The sequence below is a fragment of the Cladophialophora psammophila genome (genome assembly GCF_000585535.1).
Source record: "Cladophialophora psammophila CBS 110553 chromosome Unknown aczJe-supercont1.16, whole genome shotgun sequence".
Lineage (NCBI taxonomy): Eukaryota > Fungi > Ascomycota > Eurotiomycetes > Chaetothyriales > Herpotrichiellaceae > Cladophialophora > Cladophialophora psammophila.
This window is the reverse complement of record NW_006912937.1, coordinates 384748-403523: the sequence shown is the minus strand read 5'-3', so window position 1 is coordinate 403523 and position 18776 is coordinate 384748. Positions and strand designations below refer to the sequence as shown.

The following is an 18776-nucleotide window of genomic DNA, read 5'->3' as shown; positions in this document are numbered from 1 at the left end:
AAAACAATGAGAGGCGGCAGTTACAATCTGCGTGTCCTTGTTATGCCTCCGCATGTGGGGCAGATCTGTCGGTATTGTGTGCAGCGTACAGACAGGAGTCTGCGTGAAAAGATCAGAAAGACAAGAAGATCCCTTGACCGGCAATAGGGACCTTGAGGACTAGATGAGCCAAGGTAACCTGTCTAGCTGGTAGCCGAGAGTTTATTGCTATTGCTTGGGAGCTCAACTAATTATCGCCGCTTCAACTTCCCCAGCTACATCTCTGTAACGCGCTTAGCTCTGGATATGTTCGTGGAGAAGGGATCCCACATTCTGGAGCGTCTCGAAACTAGCACATGAATGGTCAATTCAGGTCAAGAGCGAAGTTGAATGTCTATTCTCCCCACATGCGGAGTTATCCTGTGTTGATTAAGGATGAATGCAGCATGGAAGAAAGTCCAGTTGCTCTTTTGGTCTGGACTGCGAGATGGAGGGCGACTGAAATAACCGAGAGGCTGATTGAATCAGACACGCTAAGCTCCACATGTGGACGCTCGACCTCGGAAGGATCGCAACCATACCCATGGTTTTCTGATCCAGTATCGCATCTCTCCCACCGAGTTTGTGGAGGTATCCCCAGGTTTGGCTGCAGGGTTGTGGAGGGAACAAGAGGACATATAATCTGTGAGCCTCTACATACGGACCAGAACTGACTCACCGGGGAAGGAACCTTTCATCTGTTGTCGACCAGTATTCGAAATGTCGGAAGTTCCACATACCAGCCAAGTTACCTTTCCGGTGACGTCCCTTTGGGCCAACCGCAAGTGCTTGATCATGGCTTGCATTGTTGCGACCGCCAATACTCAATATGGTTAGTTGACAAAATCAGGCGCTGAGTTAGGAGCAGCAGGAAGCTGACATTGACCAACCGTAAAGGCTTCGACAGTGCTGCAATTGGCGCTCTCCAGGCTATGCCCGGCTTTCTGAAAGTGTTTGGCTTTCCTGATCCAAGCAGCCCGGGAGGCTATGGGATTGACAGCACTTTTCAGCAACTGATCGGCTCACTCTTGACGCTCGGTGCTTTTCTCTCATCGATCCTCGCTGGAGCTTTCGGTGCCTTCTACGGTCGCAAGACAGCCCTTTGGCTGGCTTGCTTCTTGAACTGTGTCGGACTGGCCATCCAGATTGGCACTACAAATAAGGGAGTGATATATCTTGGCCGAATTGTCCTCGGATTTTCGAATGGGTTCCTCGTCACGTTCTCGAACATCTACACCGCCGAAATCGCACCAGCTCATCTCAGAGGAGTTATGGTGGCCCTTTTTGCCTACTGGGTCAATATCGGTGCCATTCTGGGTACAATCGTCGACAACTATACTAAGGATCGCCTGGACAAAGGTTCTTATCAGATTCCGATTGGAAGTCTTTATGTTGTGCCAGCCCTTCTGGGGGTTGGACTATTCTTCGTTCCTGAAACCCCTCGATGGCTGCTGCATCATAATAAAGAAAGTGAGGCCCGAAAATCCTTGGAGACACTACGGGCAGACTCGCTGGCTCCGGAGTATTTCGAACTTGAATGGGCAGAAATTATTCGCGGTGTCGAGGAAGAAAGAAGGATCGCGAAGTCTGTGGGACTCCTGGATATGTTTCGCGGTGAGTGACGCTGGCATTTTGTGTGGCGTAACTTTCACAGCTGACTTCTGGATGGAGGCGCCGACTTGCGGAGGACGCTGTTGTGTTGGGGTACCATTTTGACACAAGCAGGCAGCGGATCTTGGTTCCCTATCGCCTATCAGACATATTTCTTCCAAATTGCCGGCATCAAGCAAGCTTTCCAGTACTCAATCATGATCACCTGTATCGGGTTTGTGGGAGTCAACTGCGGCATGTACGCCATGCGCCATCTGGTGGGGAGAAGATTCATCTGCATCTTTGGGTCGATCGTGACGAGTCTCTGCTTCCTGGGGATGGCCATTGCGCAGAGTGTTTCACCATTTACCATCACTACCGGCAAAGTCACGGTGGCAATGGTTGCAATTTGGGGTTTCTTCTATAACGGTTTGGGGTTGCTCGGATCTCCCATGCGGGAGTGGTATTGCTGACAATGTTTTCATTCAGGCTGTGTTGGCGCTGCAACGTATCCTGTAGCTACGGAGCTGGTGAGCTCCCGTCTCCGTGCGTGGACCGTGGGATCAGCAACCTCGATCCAATACGTTTTTGCGTGGCTCACCAGTTTCTGCACGCCCTATTTCATCAACCCCACCGATCTAAATTGGGTGAGTTACAGTGGAAGTCTTACTAAGTATCCGGATCCCTTTTTACTGATGTTCTTTCCAGGGCCCCAAGTACGGGTACATCTGGTTCGGGAGCAACATTGTGTGTGCCATTTTCTACTTTCTCTGCATCCCAGAGGTAAGTAACAGACACAACAAAACCAAGTCCGCTAAAAGAGCTGGCTCTGGCTCTGGCTTCTGGGGCTGACTTAAAGCTGCTTAACAGTTGAAAGGGCGATCCTTGGAGGAGATCGACGAACTGTTCGAGAAGCGAGTCGGCGTCTTCAAGTTCAAGACCTATCAAACGGAGATCCAAGAAAAGGCGCTGCATGACGTTCAAGTCAACACTGGCGCTTTCTTGGACAAAAAGCCAGGCTCCTCGGTCACCCATGTTGAGGAATCGGTGGAAAAAGTCGAATGAGCGTCGTCATTCCCTCACAGCCTAATCAATCTCGGAGTCGGCCGACCCTTTCGGCACCCAGACTATCTATCCCAGAACTCAACTCCTCTAGCGAGGCATTTCCGAGGGTTGGACCAGTTTGTTATCCGGTCGGACAATTCGATATTTTGGTTTCGAGAAGACTGTCCGTAGTCTCAGTAGGATCTGTATATAGAAACAAGAAGCTAGCTTATCCGATGCCCGTTCATAGTACAACCCGGCTTTACAGCATCTTGACGGCGGTCCTGAGAATTTGCCCGCTTTCTTTGGATATTTGCTCTTGTTGCGAGAATAATCTCGCTAACAATACAGAAAGGAATCTACTTGGCATAATATTATCAATTCTGCGGCATCACAAATGACAATATATTGTGTTCATGAAAAGTCTCAACTTCCATGGGCGTTCCGAGAAAGCGAGAAAATGTAGATAGCATACCAACTCCCCTTCGTTCCCGTCTACACGCTAGAGAATGAATGGAAAACGCCACGTCAGACGAATGACTGAGAATAGAAATGCCCAAAAAGGAAAACGGCCAAGAAGAGAAGCAGAGTGCTAAAGCTCTGACCACGACTCATCAAGAACCACTCATCCAGACCCCTATTCTCGCACTTCCACCGCAAAACTCATTGGTATCGCCGACACACAGCATGGAACAATCCCCCTCTGATGCCTGCGAACCTTTGCCCCCGTTACTCACAGTGCCAAGCTGGTTCGAGCAATAACATTCCCTGCTAAACTCCACGCCCGCGTATTTGTACCCTCTGGCTTGGCAGGCCGAGATGCAGAATTCTTGCGTCATGGAGGTGCCGTTGGAGGTGCTGTAGCCCTGCAGCGTACGTTGCGCGGCGGAAGGATCCGTGAAGCATCCCTGGTAGGTGTAGCCCGAAATGCTGGCCTTCGCGCTGGGAGGTGACAGCGAGGTATTGTTGTAAATACTCAAGCGACTCGGTCCACCACACCTCTGCTGCGCATTGCCCGTGCATGGCATGCTGCATCCCGTAGCATTCAAGGCCGTGGAAGGCGAGAGGGAGTACGCGCAGTAGCATTCCCGCGAGTACTCCAGGCCCGCGAGGGGTAAGTTTTGCGCCGAGCAGAACGAAATACACGAGGAAATTGTCATTGCCGAGTTTGAGGTGGACGAGATGGAGAGGAGACGGCCATTGGACAGCTCGGGAGCACAGCCGAGATAGATGGCGGGGAAGAAGGGGTTCGAGGGCACGGACGAAGAGGTGCTCGCGGTTGATGTGCTTGTGGTGGCGCTTGATAAAGTGGACAAGGTGGTCAAGCGGGTTGAAATTGTTGTCAGAGTGGAAAGGTCAGCTTGACTTGTGGTTGTCGGGATTGAGCTTGACGAGACGGCTGCACTGCTAGTTGTCGAAGAAGCAGGCAAGAAGCTAGTGGCAAAACTAGCACTGTTCGACGATGACCCGGCTCTAGACGTGCTCACGCTCGTGCTCGTGCTCGTGCTCGTACCCGCCGAAGATAAAGTGCTTGAGATGGTCCTGACTGCTGTAGCCGAAGTCGTAAAACCCACGAAAGTCGTCAACGTCGACGCAGCGGTAGTGGCTCGGAATGTGTTCGTATTGCCAGTAACACTGCCTGCTGCACTCGTTGAGGAAGACAATAACATAGAATTTAAACCAGAAGTAGTGGTTATGCTTCGTGATGAGTTTGATGATGTAGTGACAGGTGAAAGCGACGAAGTTGAGCTCGCGATTGATGAGGTAGTCGAAGAGAGTATCGAAGTGGTTGACGAGCTCACAGCCTGTGTCGAGATCGTGATGCTAAAAGTCCTAGCTACAGGGGATTGGGTAGAACTCGAGGTCGAAGTAACGCTGAATGGCACAGTTGCAGACGGGGTCGAAGAGGTAGAAGTCGATCCAGTTGTCGATGTTGACAGGGTTGAAGGTGCTCTGACCGAAGCGCTCGGTGTGGTCGTACTTGTAACCCTCGAGGTTGGACTCGAACTCGAAGGCACAACATACTGGTAAAGACTCAGCCCATTAGGCCCACCGCAAATGGTCGACGAATTGCCAGCACAAGTCATGGAGCATCGTCCATCCGTAGCTGTAACAGACCCAGAACCCAGGCCATTCCCACAGTAACATTCCTGACCGTATTCGACGGCGAAGTATGTAAAGCCGGTGCAGTTTCCGGCACAATATTGCACAGTCATGCCATTCGAGGCGATTGCCTTGCCCGTCAAAGTGCGACCGGGGATTTCTGTGTGGCAGTCGACAAATTGAAAATTACCGACACTGGGGACAATGCTTGGGCCGGTCGGATTTGATGGCGGCGGAGGAGGGGTGGAAGCGGTCCAGTTCAGATTTCGGTACAGAGTCAATCCATTTGGCCCACCACAAGTGAAGCTGGAATTGCCGGAACATGCCATGTTGCAACGCCCATCAGTCGCTGGAGCGCTACCTGAGCCCAAGCTGTTCCCACAGTAGCATTCTCGGCTGTATTCGACGCCGAAATACTGATACTGCCTGCAGTTGCTGGCGCATGTCTGCAACGTGATGCTATCGTCGGCAAGGGCAAAAGCACTGAGTGCACGGCCAGGGATTTCAGCATAGCAAGACTGGTAGGTGAAATTGCCGATTGCCGACGGAATTGTTGGGCCTGATGGCGGAGGGAGATTGTTATTGCCTCCACCGTTCGAAGGTGGTGTGCTTGGAAGGCTACCATTGCCGTAAATGTACATGTTAAGCCGGCTCGGGCCTCCACAGTATTCCGTCTGGTTGTTGTTGCAGGTCATGCTGCAATCAATTGCACTGGCATTGACGGAGCCTGCCGCCAGTGTATTTCCACAGAAGCACTGCCCACCATATTCGACACCAGAATACAAGTAGCCTTGACAAGCTTGGAGACATGAAGCCACAGTGTTGTTGGCGTTGGGCTGCACATTCAGTGCTCGAGAGTTGGAACCTTCGGTGTAGCAGCCCAAACTGTAATATCCTAGCGTGCCAGGATTGACGTATGGGCCTGGTGTATCTGTAGAATTGCCGTTCCAACGCGTGATATCGCCAAAGAGGGAGATGTAAGAGCCGGTTTCATCGATACCATTGCCTCCGCAGATCTCATTGACGTTGCCGGTGCACGCAAAGTTGCAATTGGCATCAGCTACAACTGTCTTGGGTCGGTTGTAGCCACACCAGCACTCTTGTTCGTATTGAGTGCCAGCGAAGATATACCCAGCTGCCGAGCACAAAGAGATGCACTGGTCATTAGTGTTGTTAGGCCCGCTGTACTTGGTGGTCTGAAGTTGTCGGCCTGGATTGTTCTCCTTGAAGCAGCCCCCATATCTGTACATCCCTTGCTGGGAGACCGGATTCAATGGAGGAACTTGTTCCGAGACAGCATTGCAGAAGAATTGGATGTGTTGCTTTCCAAAGCTCGGATCGTTGAGATTCATGGTCCACTGAACAGTGCCATTGTAGGGGTCGACATTGATTTGACTCTTTGGCACGGAGCAAAAGAGTGTGGCGGTTAGGTTTTGTCCCGCGTAAACCAGTGTGCCTTCTGCGAGGTCGACTTGGTTGCTGGCGCCAATGATGCTTCCGGCAATGCCAAAAGGAGGCTTGCTGACTGTCACTGACAATGCCGCCGCGTTGGCGGAGCCGTTGTTGGTCAGGCGCATCTTTAGATACCGGCTGGTGTTCTCTGTGACGTTACCAAAGCTGAAGGCCGTGGTATTGTCATATGCTATCCACCCTCCATCAAGGCTCTGGAACTCAAGCACAGCTTTCGGCTGATCTGATCCGGCTGCAAGGACATCAATCACTTTGATTCCACCATTGGAGATGAACTGAACGAACGCGGCGTAGTTGCCGGAATTCAGAGGGTTGAAGTTGATAGGAACAGTGACAGCGCTGTTGGGAGGGACGGACGACGGCATGTTGTAGAATGTGAAAGCGGAGACTGCAGTTGCCGCTTCGGTGCCATTGGGCGAGATCCAGGGTCCAGTCTCGCCAACAATGGAATACATAATGTTGCTGATAGACAGAGGACTGTTTCCAAGATTGCTAATGACCACGGACTGGTTGACTCCGCCGGCTTGCTGTCCAGTGATGACACCATTCCAGCTGACAGTGTTTGGAATGACCATCATCAGAGCAGCTTGGCTCTGACCAGTGCCCTTCAGCTGGACCGGAGTGTTGATGCTGAAGCCAGCGGCCTGCTGAGTTGTGTTCAAGATCACGGACGAAGATAGCGGGCCAACGGTTTGAGGGGTGAAGGTTGCCTGAAATGAAAACTGTTGTCCGTTGACGACTGCTAGAGGGAAATTGGGCAATCCACCGACAGCGAAATTTGGATTTCCTGAAAGGCCTGCGGCGGTGACAGTAACCGCGGTATTGGCTGTACATCGCACAGTCATCGGCGCAGTGGTTGTGTTGAGGTTGGCTGTGCCAAACTGGAGAGTTGTACAGTTCAGAGGTAAATTGACGGGTGCGCCGTAGGCATAAAGGTAGCCGACTGTAGTACCCTGATAGACAATCCCATTTCCAAAGACAGGTCTGGTAAACTTGGTTGTTCCTGGTGTGACAAATGAATTGATTTCCGTCATGAGTCCATTCTCGTCAGGGATGGCATCGTAGATTCGAAGGTTCGACCCTTCGACATCCGACGTCCACACCAAGCCTGTTCCGGGCTGATCGTTGAGCGAAGTGACGGTGCCGTGACCTACGCCGAGGATGTAGGCATTCTTCTCAGGAGAGTCGGCCACCTTGTTGAAATATGGTACTCCATCGTTGCAGGAGAATTTGAACACATGGGTCTGATATTGGATGACGTTGATGTAGATGTAGCCACCTTCAAGCGGGTAAACACCAGCTCCGGCATAGACTGAGTTTTCGTTCTGAAAGACTTGGATTACATTATCCAGCTTGTTTGGGCCGTTTTGATAGCCTCCGAGGTTGTCGAGATTGAGCCAGTAAGTCTTTCCACTCTTACCGGTGACGACACCGATTCGTGTGATGTCGCCACAGGAGAATTGACTTGGAAGGAGTTCCAGCGGCGATGTACCGAGATCTGTGCCTAGTCAATCTTGAATATGAAGTTACAGAGACGAGCATTACCTTTATCAGCACCATCAAGTTGGGTTTTTTCCCAGGGCATGAAAAAGTCGACTACGGTTAGAGAGCCATCATCGTTGATTGCCATGTGCACAGCAGCTTCTTCCAGCGCTGTTGGTGGATTCCTGCCATTTACGGGTATTCCGTTGAGTTGAGAAGCATAGCCATTGCCGGAAGCGAAGAACATGGAACCTTTGTCGTCGCTTGCAAGACCACCACCGGACATCCAAACACCCGCTCCAGGAATGTCAGGGCTAACGCCAGCTGCGAAGTGTTAGACAATGTTGCCTAATCGTACTTGCGCAAGAAGCAACAACGACCTACCACCTTCGGTCGCGAATCTTTCCACGAGCTGTCCGGTGCTCTTATGCCAGCCTACAATCCAGCCGGTGAAGTTATACTGGACGCTGTAACGGGACGCAATTGATCAGCCGTAGAAATGAAAAGCGCAGGGAGAACGCAATCCCTCTGATCGTACGGCTAGGCAGCGTGGGTCAAACATACCAATGGCTAGCGAAACCAGCGTACACATAGTCACCTGTGTGAAGCAGACCAGGACGTTGATGATGGATCCCGCCGTTAAATGACCGCACGGGATTATTTCGAGCTACCATGCCCTCGAGGTTGACTGGAAAATTGGGCCTCTCGGAAAGGTCAACAGTGCTGATGGCGTGAACGTAGTAGCGGCCATTTGGACGCCCGGTCGCTCCCGTAAGACTTTGATCAATGTAAGTCTTGGACGTCATGTACCATGTATCCTGGTCTGAAGTTAGAACTCGAAATCGGAAAAGGATGGACGAACGCACCGTATCTGGATCAATGACACCTGTTGCCGTCACACCAACGGTCGGGTTGACATCAACACATCCATCCAAATCGCTGACCAAAAATGGGCGATGAAGGTTCCGAGATGCCACGATGACGCCAGTATTTGCGACTATTTTGTACACATTATTCTGAGTTGTTGCGACATAGACATATTGAACACCATCCGAGCCAGTATAGACCAGCGGCTGGGAGAATATCTGCTCTGGCGCATTCTGGCCGTTGATGGGATATGTACCGGGAAGCTTGGTCTTGAAAAGGAGGCCGAACTGAGAACTTCCCACCACAGCGGGATCCATGTTGTGGTTGTTCTGGTAGCCAGTTCTGTCATTTGATCCACCCCATGTAATGGTGTCTGTGCTAGCAAGAGAGTCGACATGTTGGACGAACAACACATTCAACGAGAGGAAAATCGTAATGAGTGACTGTAGGGAAAAGAAATCCAAAGAGCACATTATGACAAACGAGTGCAAGAAGCGTGAAAGAGTGACCAAAGAAGGATTGTCGATAAATGAGTGTTTGAAGAGCTTGTGAAAAATCCCAAAGAGAAGACGGGCAGAGTCTGTGTAATATCATAGCTCCAAAGGCTCTACTTTTGGGGGGGCCATGGGCGCGACGTCGACCACGCCTCGTCATCTGAATCGCGGTCTCGCCCGTGAGGCCATGTTCAGAGGTGGGAGGACGTTGAAAACTGGCCCGCAAATCTCAATCAGGCAGACATCGAAACAAAATTAAGTCAGGGGCAGAGTTCTGGGCTCTTTGACAGAGATGTGTATGCAATGAGGCTGTACACTCGATTTAAGATGCAATTTAGAACGCCCTAAAGCTTCAGGCGGAGTGATGGTAAGAGATAATTGCCAGACAGTGAGCAAGCAAGGAGTGCTCGTCCCTGGCAGACCACGTCCCAGGTTATGTAGGCCGGAGCTGACAGCAGACCGATGCCACTATGGGTGTAACAGCCATTCTGAAGTCGGTTACCATGAAAGCTTAGAATAGAAAAGGGTCTGTCAATTCTTGGAAAGGGGACCTGGAACATTGCTCAAGGGGTGGTGGGTGGAGTAAGTAAGCGACATGTCCTGGATGATGGCACGTCGAATTTTCAATGCAGACGTGCGGCTCGATCAGCTCATTTCGCCACGATGAGGAGCAAATTTAGAGGACGATTACAATTGAAATTCTAAAGTGGCCCAAGGAATCGAAGGTAGGTAGAGATGGAATCATCCCGTTGATTTTCGTGTGCCCTCTCGCAATACTTGTGTGAAAGAGGGTGGAAAAGGTGTATTGTCTAGCTAAATCTATCGCTCGGGGGACGCCGCTTTTATAGGTATAACTATAAGCGCCTTAGCGGTAATTTATATTCTCCCCTCACTAGATACGATCTAGTGTGCACAGTTACGAAATATAATTATCTTTGTTACACGTCTTTAGTACCTAATTCCTGAGTGTTGTTGCACGTGCACCCCGAACCCTAAAGTGCTCTGTTACAATACGAAGAGATTATAGCGTGATAGTGTCTTTGACTGAACGATTCGGGAATTCTAGAGGCTAGAGCCTAACACCTCAGAGCCGCTGACATCGAAAGATGTCAACAAGAGACGAGGAGCGGACACCACGAAGCCATTAAGTTGTGAAGTCTAGATTATGACTAAGGCAAACTCGTCGAAAGAGGAGATAATACTGTATTCTCCAACATAGGGATGGAGAGGACCATAGACACGCCAATGGTGCCTTATCACTTCCTCTCGTATACATCTGAAATGCTGGTGGCCTCTTGCGAAACTGGAGGGTGGCTGTTATCGATCATCGAGAGCTAACCATTTCGCAGGAAGCAATACCGACAGGGAGGCAGGAAGTGTCGAAGGTAAATCGCTGGCTGGTGTTACAATGTCACCCCACTGAGCAAAAGCTTCTGCAGTCCGTGCCGCACTATGCTCTAAGCCTTAAATGCCTACCGGTTAAGAGGTCGGTCATAGTTATTGCCTGTGCGGTGACCGTTATAGTGACCGCCCTTAAAAGTCGGTAGGCTTAGTACTGTATAAGAGTGAAAGAGACGTTGACGGGGCTACTAGATCGAAGAGCCTTCCTGTTCGAGCTCCTCTGTAGTAATCACACGCTCGCAGGGCGTAGGAAGAGCAGTTGCGGCCCGTTGTACAGAAGAGTTAGTTCATATGTAAAGCCTTGTAAGATACAAGACAGATAATCTTGGTCAATGGATGACGAAGAAACTCTGTAACAACCACTAGTTCTCGAGGTCTGACGGGGATAGCTTCGCCGATGATCTCTGTCATTTAAGCACTGTGAAATCCGAAACTGTCGACCACGACGTTTTGCTAGGGCAAACCCCTCCACAGCCTCACCTCGCCGAATGCGATCCGATAGCGAGTCTAGTGCACCCAGCCCAGCCACACCAAGTGACCAGAAGCCTTATCAAGATCAGTACTCTGTCGCCACATGTTGTATACAGAACAGTAGTGGATCTATCTGCTTGATTGTGTTCTGTCCTACTGGCTATTCAGAGAGACTCTGTCTGTTTATATACACTTTGGCCTGTGATCTGAAGGCCATTCCTGGAACCTCCTATTCCGTCGCCATCCCATCACAGATCGGCGAGAACAACGGTGTTGAGGTAGGTGGCGGAGTTGGTGAAACGCCTAGCATCTCAGGTGGTTTGCCACACAGTGGCTATCTCGAGACCCTGTCAACACCACAGTACATGTGAAAAGGCTCAAGTGCCAAGGTGAGGTAAATTCACACCGAGCGCACCGAAATCGTTCTGACTCTACTCGCTCGAGGCGCAGATATTCATGCGAAAGACAACGAAGGACAGACCGCTTTCGACCGAGCCGTATCGGCAAAATCAAAGGAAATTATTCCCTAGCAGGATATACACACTCCTGGGCACGGCCGGCGGAATCTACATCCCAAGATATTCTGCAGGGGACTTGGGACACACACTGAATGGGTTTGGGGATGAGGATATTACCACTGCATGGGATGGTCACCCGACTCCATTTGGACATTTTCTCTCTTGCAATGCCGCCAGCCAAAAGATATCAAAAGAGCGAGCAGGCAGCCACATCCCAAGTAACATATACACCGTCGGAGTTCCCGCGACAAGGATCGTCTGGATTCGGACAGTGTTGGCTGGCAAAACATCCTCCGTGGCTATTATAAGGAAAAGTTTCGGGACGTAGGCCGCCGTTTCTAGAGCTTTCCTCGGTCGATGACCAGATTGAACGTCGCGCTGCTGCAGGATACAACCATGTTTATTCGAGCCGCTGTACATCTGGATTAGCCATCGTAGGGTCAGAAAGCAACAAGGACCTGCACATACCGCCGCGACTCGGTTCGTCACGAACTTGGTGGTACTCTTCATCACCAAAACCCCGATGACGCAGGCAACGCCAAACGGTATGCTGGTGTACCATACGAATTTCATGCTGTCCGCATACGCGGATTTCGATGCCGCGGTGGCAGCCTGGATGATGGAGGGGGTGATGCCCTTCACCTCGGAAATCGCCTCAGGGTTGGTCAGGAAAATGCCCACGAATTGCTGAATCTCGGTGAGCGGCAGGCCCGCTTTGGCCACAGCGGCCGCGACGTAGTTCGGCAACTTCTTCTTCGCCTTGGCCGTGAAAACGGCGTAATAGATGCTGTATCCGATCGAGCCTCCAAGATAGCGCGTGGAAAGCAGGAGGCCGATGACCGTGGCGATGAACAGATCGCGTGTCCCGCTCAGTGCTACGGTGTTGAGTGGGTTAATGACCCAGCCAACGGACCACCCAGCCAAAGTGGTCAGGGCAACCGCCGTATGGACATTGTCCGGGCTCATTAAAGCCAGAGATGCGATGAACGTCGCTGACAGGAGAGAGAGAAAAAGGTCAGCAGAGGTTGAGGGGTCGTTTCTAGGAGCAAATCTCACCCATTGACACGCAGCCGATCGCCAGAATCGCCCGTTGGTGGGTTTTGATCAGCGTCATCATAATATTTCCGACCGTGGCCCCCAGTGTCTGGCCAAAGGCGTAGCCGAGTGCCTTGATGCCAATGCTCTTCGGATCGCTATCGTAGATTGCACCAAATGCCAAGGGCATGAAGGTCAGCACGGCATAGAGATCCATGCCGATGGTGAACGAGAGGACGAGCGCCGGACCCACGATTCTTTGTCCTTGGAAGATGGACGCCGGGACCATGGGATACTTTGCGCCCTTCACTTCCCACACCACGAATACAAAGGCCAACAGGACTCCGATGATCAAGGGGACGAGAACCTTGGCGCTGGCCCAAGGATATAGACTGTCTCCGCTCTGGAGCGCAAACAGGCTGGTCGACGGTGAGTGGCGAACCAACGGAGGGTTCTGGGATGACTTACAAGAGCACAACCGAGCTCAGGGATAGAAAGCCTCCCATAAAGTCCAGCTGCTTCAAAGCTTCAATTTTGCCAATACCATCGGCCCGGTGGTGAGATTCCGGGAAGTAAGTGAAGAGCACGCCCACGAAACAGAGTGCATTGTACATTAAATTGATCCACATGGTCCACCGCCACGTTGTATGGGACGCCAACAACTCCGAATAGAGTTGATACGGAGCCCAGGGGAGTATGAAGCCTGTGAGAAGGGATAACGCCAGGCCTCGGTTCTTCACCGACACGACCTCTGCGATGCTGGGGGGGAGCAAGTCAGTGGCGCCAAGATCAGGACTCGGGGGACTGCGGAGTTCTATACTAACCCTGCCACGGAGCTGAGCTCGACAATAGCAGCTCCGAATCCAGAGATAACCAGTGCGAAGATGAGTTGAGTGAAGGAATGTGCCGTTCCCTCCACCACGGCCCCGAGACACATCATGAAGCACCCGAACACGGTGAAGTATCGGCGTCCAAAGAGATCTTGGAGATAGCCACAGAAGGGGATCAGAGCCGCCACCGCAATTCCGTAGGTTGTTCCCGCCCAGCCTTGGGTTGCCGGATTGCCGACATCCTTCTGAATATAACTCAGAGAGCCAACGGTGAAAAAGAGCGGCAGATTGGCTCCTGCAACACCCAGTCGGTCAACCTTCAAAACTTCGGATGTGGATGTCGGCGACTTACCTGCGAAGGACATGTACAGGAACGCCATGGCCAGGAATCGACGCGGAGTCATGGGCACATGCCCATCCGAATCGTCAGCCTTTGCAGCGTATGAATTTTGGGTGGCTAAGTCTTCGGCATTCTGGATTTCTTTGTGACGTGTGTCGGAGATTTGCTCGACAGCAGTGTTTTCAGGAGACTTTTCTTCCATGTCGGAGACGGTGCAAGGGATGGAAGTAATCCTGGTCTGGAGAAATAGCCGGGAGGCAGAAACGTGGGCCGACGCTCCGGGGGGGGGGAGCCAGGGGGGATTATAGGTCGATAAAGGCCCTTCTCACAGGAAGGATTGGCTCTATTTATCTGGAGAGTAGTCCTCCATTCTGGGGTGACTAGCTGCTTACCCCGGACTTCCTGGTGGTAGGGATAGGGAAGGGCTAGATCCCGCGGGATAGGATCAGACCCAATTCCAGATTCCGAGAGCCGAGCCGGACGATGTGCGAGGATGAGTACCTGAAAAGGTTAACGAAAGAATAATCCTGTTTGGATAGATAACGGCTTTGCAGAATTAAGAGGCCCCGGTTGGGAGGCTTGCGCATGCAGCTTCAACGGTGCTGATGTGCAGCCTCGACTATCTGAAACTCATCCCCAGGCGTCCTGTACAGCGTCGTTTATGACGCTCTCTATTTTTTTACAGAACCACGCTGGATATGCGTCGCACAATTCTCTCTCGAGGCTACGAAGCTCGTCATCCTCGACCAAAACGGACATTCCACTCGCAGCCCGCCCAAGGTGCCAAAGATGCGCTACCCCCAGAGCGCAGGTGTAGGCCGAGCTGAGATTGACCCCCGATGGCTTCAGAGCTGCCCGCGCTGCTTCGTAGCTCTCCTTTGTCGGGACATATCTGTCGAAGAAGGTGCCAGGAGTGTAGATGATATGCGGTGCCAGCAATGACACCCACATGTTTTTCTTGGCCGCTGGCCGGCACAGTGATCGTAAGAGGCCAACGGCCCCTTGCCCCCATGTCAGCAGCTTCGGATCACGCTCCGTGGCGGAACTCACCATGCTTGGTTGCCGCGTAATTGGGCATCTCGTCCACTCCGATGTAGCCACCCAGGCTGGATACAATCACGATGCTGCCGCCCTTGGCCGCCATATGGTGAAGGCCCAGTGCCGTGGTGTAGACCGTTCCTTTCATGTCCACGTCGTAGACCTTGGTTTCAGGGGGCAGGAGGTTTCCCTCGGCATCGGTCTTCAACTCGTACATTTGATCTCGTGGCTCGCCAATGCCGGCATTGGGGCAAACCACGTCAATCTGGCCGAACTTGGCAATGGCATCGGCAAAGATCTGGCGTTGGGCTTCCCATGAACTGACGTCGCAGTTGAACAGCAGCGTCCGAGGATTGTTTTCGAGGAGTACCTTGGTCGGCGGCCGCTTCCGGCCAGCTACGTACACAACATTGCAACCGCTTTCGTACAGCAAGTCGCAAATGGCCAGGCCTATCCCGGATGAGGCGCCGGTCACCAGCGCCGTCTTGCCCGAGACCGCCTGGAGACTGGTCAGATCAACTTGGATCGCTAGAGGTGAAGCCATCGTTGACGAAGGACGGCGATGAGGTGGACTCCAAGCTCTCGTGGACCGAAACCGGTCAGAAGTCTGGGATCATATTGTGTTGCAGGGGACCCACGCTCATGAAACCAACATGGCTGGTTTGTCAGCAGACCCGTGCCGGTGATGATTACCTTTCCCGGTGCAATGCCCTGCTGGATGCTCGAGGGCACCACTCCGTCGGCGGAAGGGCCGGCAGCATACATTCCCGAAGCGAATTTCGGTTGACACATGCCGGCGGACTTGATTGGATGCGGGTTGACGAGCCATCTCAATGGGGGCAGATGTGCGGGCTTACACGCACGACGACCCGCGCAATCGCGATGCAGAGTCACTTGCAACATGGGCCACGGAGCGGTGCATCGGCGGCATATATAGTCTGAGAATTGGCAACTTGGGTAACCCGACGCCCGTTCCTCCAAGTCATTGTTCAGGCGATTCTCTGGCTCACCATGAAGCTCTCAGACTACCAGGATCGGTTTCCTGGCGTGAAATTTAGCCGGCAAGATGGCATTCTTCAAGTTACCATCCATTTCAACGACGGTCCTGCCGCATGGGGGCCGAGTGATGGCGGCTTACACACCCAGCTGGGCGAGGCATTCCATTGCATCGCCCACGACGAGGAAAATCGAATCGTCATCCTTAGCGGGACTGGCGACACCTTTTTGACTGAGTGGGAGCCAGGGGAGGGACCGTCCAACGGGGGCACGACCAGCTTCTGGCACCGAATCTATCGCGAAGGAAAGGACCTTTTGCAAAATCTGCTTAGCATTGAGGTTCCGATGATTGCGGCGGTTAATGGGCCGGTGCACATCCATGCGGAAATACCTACCCTCTGCGATCTCGTGGTCGCGTCTGAGATGGCAACCTTCGCTGACAAACCGCACTTTGTTAGCGGCCAGGTCCCGGGAGATGGTGCCCATGTCTGGTGGCCGATGCTTCTCGGGCCCAATCGCGGCCGCTCTTTCCTGCTCACGGGAGAAGAAATTGGTGCGGCCGAAGGAAAAGTTCTTGGATTCGTGGCCGAAGTCGTGCCCAAGGACCAAGTGTTGAGCCGGGCTTGGGAAGTGGCCCGGAATATGTTGAAGCTGCCGGACAAGACGTTGAAGTACACGCGCATCGCCTTAACGTTGCACATCAAACGCCGGTTGTTGGATGATCTCGGCTATGGATTGCAGCTCGAGGGCCTGTCGATGATCTCACAGTTCGAGCAATTGCGATCGCAAGGTAAAATGTAAACGCCGACGGACTTGAGGAGCGGCGTTCGCGCAAGACAGTCTGTCGACGGCTCGAGCAAGATGCGGAAGCATCTTCTGCTCATGTCAGTGGATTGGGGCCAGGTTGACAGCTCGTGATAGAATCTTGAGCCTGCGCAATTGCTTTTGGCCCGCTGTTGACAGCAGAACGCCACTGTGGCAAACCAACCAATCCACCAAAGCTTCAACCGAGGCCTCTCTATAATAGCCTCGGTGCCACCGTTGATCGACAACGAGGTCTGTGTTGAATGATCAAAAAGGCTGTCCTCCGTTATTCAGTACGGGGACTACGGTAGACTATATAGACAGTACTGGGTGGCTGGGCTGGATCACGTGACTTCCCAACCTTTTTAGTTTAACAGTCTGGACAGATCTGGGCAGGTCCAGATCTATTCAGCGGATCGCTTGTTACCACAGTACAATTAGTATATAGATAGGCAGAGTCTCTCTGAAAAGCCAGGGGCACAGAACATAATCAACAAGATAGATCCACTCTCATTCTGTATACAACACCCGCAAATAGAAAAAGAAATGTCTTTTTGCTCACCCTCTTGATCTTCAGCCCGGTACGATCAATGTCGTCGACAAGATGTCGGTCTTTGTCACTTTACCACGAGCAGCCAGAGAAGCACCACGCTATGCAGTCATCATTTATCATTCTGACCGAGTGAAGTTGGGTGACGGCCCCCCGAAAGCACGAGAGAATCAGTGGATTTCTATCTGACGGTTCTTGTAAATAGCAGCCTAGATCACGGAGCACCCTCTCCGACTGGCAGGTTGACGCCATTTACATCCGCCGAGTCCTCGCTCAGAAGCCACACGATTGGCCGTGCGATGGACTCGGGGCCCATCAATACCATGTTCAGTGCTTTGGATGATTCCTCTATCGATTGCCCAGGGAAAAACACCTCGCTCATCGGCGTCAGAGTCGCCCCTGTGAAGAGACAAAGCAAGGTCAGCAACAGGACTTGGTCGATCGTAGAATGGGCTGTGACAAAGTCGGGTCATGGAATGAGAGGAATGGATGCGGCGCCATACCTGGAGAAACAGTGTTGACGCGGAGGCCAAACGGATACACGTCTTTGGCGACGGAGCTGCTGAAGTGCACCACGGCTCGTTTCGAAGTGCCGTAAGCGTAGATGTCGGGCCCGTGAAAGGTTGAGGCAAGGCTGGAGACGTTGACAATGGCCCGCGGAACCCCTTTGGGCAACGCCACCATAGCTCGGACCTGGGCACGCGTGCAGTGCATGATCCCGTCCAGGTTGACCGACATGGTCCTCCTCCAATCCTCGTCCGTCTCCTCGAGGATTGTCGGCGCACTACGCCCTCCAGAACTTTGACCGACGCCCGCCACGTTGGCCGAGCCGTCCAGGCGGCCAAACGTTTTGACCGTGTCTTGGATCCATTTTTCCACTTGCGCCGAGTCGGAAACATCCAGCTCTGTCGTAGTGACTCGAGTCTGGGGGTTGATATCTTTTATTGATGCCTTAATGGACTCAAAATTCGCCGGATTCTTGTCCCCGATGGCAATCGCGGCAGCTCCACGTTGTGCGAGAAGTCGACAGGTGGCAGCACCCATCCCAGAAGCGCCCCCGGTCACGGTGAAGACCTTGGATGCGAGAGAAATCATGATGATGGTATGTTGTGTCAAAAGTGGGCAGGATGATCGGTCTTATTCTACGCGTCGTTGGGTTCTGGAAACACTCCTACGCGTACTCGCCCTGGCTGGCTGTATCTCTGCTTTTATATTGCGGCAGTCAGTGATGGCTGATTCTCGTCTTCGGCGTCAGAACATTGGCCTGTGGAGACGAACAGAGCCGAGCAGGCCTTCAGAATACTATGATCTGAGAAGCTGGTCCGAGGATTTATGCAACACTAGATGCGAAGCCCTAGAGCCGGAAGGCATTTATCCGATCGCATAATTTCAATAACCGATTCAGCAGCGAGGCAGCGTTCGTGACGACTTTTGATTGGAAGATGATGGTTGAGAGGCTGGCCGGGCGATGACCCCGGACTCGAAAGAGGTGCTACTACATACTACCGGAGTCTTCATTTAAGCAGGGGGGATTGCTCGAATCCGTCTCGATTCATGTAAAACGAACCCGGCAGGACTGTTTCAACTGAGCGGAACTGAGATGCCGTGTTTCTCCATTGGGGTTCGTTCAAACCGACGAAAATCATGACTTAAAAACCTGATTGTCACCTCGGGAGACCTCTGTTGACCCGGTTGCAATCGGGGTGGGAGTATTGCTGGATCTTC

General features: G+C 52.3%; 6 protein-coding genes across 6 annotated transcripts; 2 read left to right on the top strand and 4 right to left on the bottom strand.

Moving 5' to 3' along the window:
- Positions 1-738: 738 nt before the first annotated feature.
- A1O5_09415 (uncharacterized protein) lies at positions 739-2673 on the top strand (the record flags this gene model as incomplete). Its single annotated transcript, XM_007749994.1, has 6 exons — positions 739-850; positions 916-1632; positions 1690-2037; positions 2098-2255; positions 2317-2391; positions 2479-2673. 6 exons carry the CDS (start codon positions 739-741, stop codon positions 2671-2673), a joined length of 1605 nt encoding a protein of 534 aa, XP_007748184.1.
- A 593-nt stretch (positions 2674-3266) lies between these two features.
- On the bottom strand, positions 3267-8891 carry A1O5_09414 (uncharacterized protein; the record flags this gene model as incomplete). The annotated part of the gene is made up of 5 exons (XM_007749993.1): positions 3267-7729; positions 7771-8031; positions 8092-8174; positions 8272-8525; positions 8574-8891. The coding sequence occupies 5 exons, from the start codon at positions 8889-8891 to the stop codon at positions 3267-3269; spliced, it is 5379 nt and encodes a 1792-aa protein (XP_007748183.1).
- Positions 8892-11858: 2967 nt separating this feature from the next.
- Positions 11859-13865, bottom strand: A1O5_09413 (uncharacterized protein; the record flags this gene model as incomplete). Its single annotated transcript, XM_007749992.1, has 5 exons — positions 11859-11870; positions 11927-12450; positions 12515-12912; positions 12962-13252; positions 13318-13865. The coding sequence occupies 5 exons, from the start codon at positions 13863-13865 to the stop codon at positions 11859-11861; spliced, it is 1773 nt and encodes a 590-aa protein (XP_007748182.1).
- A 428-nt stretch (positions 13866-14293) lies between these two features.
- A1O5_09412 (uncharacterized protein) lies at positions 14294-15245 on the bottom strand (the record flags this gene model as incomplete). Its single annotated transcript, XM_007749991.1, has 2 exons — positions 14294-14664; positions 14714-15245. The coding sequence occupies 2 exons, from the start codon at positions 15243-15245 to the stop codon at positions 14294-14296; spliced, it is 903 nt and encodes a 300-aa protein (XP_007748181.1).
- Positions 15246-15712: 467 nt separating this feature from the next.
- Positions 15713-16498, top strand: A1O5_09411 (enoyl-CoA hydratase; the record flags this gene model as incomplete). The annotated part of the gene is made up of 1 exon (XM_007749990.1): positions 15713-16498. One exon carries the CDS (start codon positions 15713-15715, stop codon positions 16496-16498), a length of 786 nt encoding a protein of 261 aa, XP_007748180.1.
- A 767-nt stretch (positions 16499-17265) lies between these two features.
- On the bottom strand, positions 17266-18146 carry A1O5_09410 (oxidoreductase; the record flags this gene model as incomplete). Its single annotated transcript, XM_007749989.1, has 2 exons — positions 17266-17450; positions 17555-18146. The coding sequence occupies 2 exons, from the start codon at positions 18144-18146 to the stop codon at positions 17266-17268; spliced, it is 777 nt and encodes a 258-aa protein (XP_007748179.1).
- Positions 18147-18776: the final 630 nt, after the last annotated feature.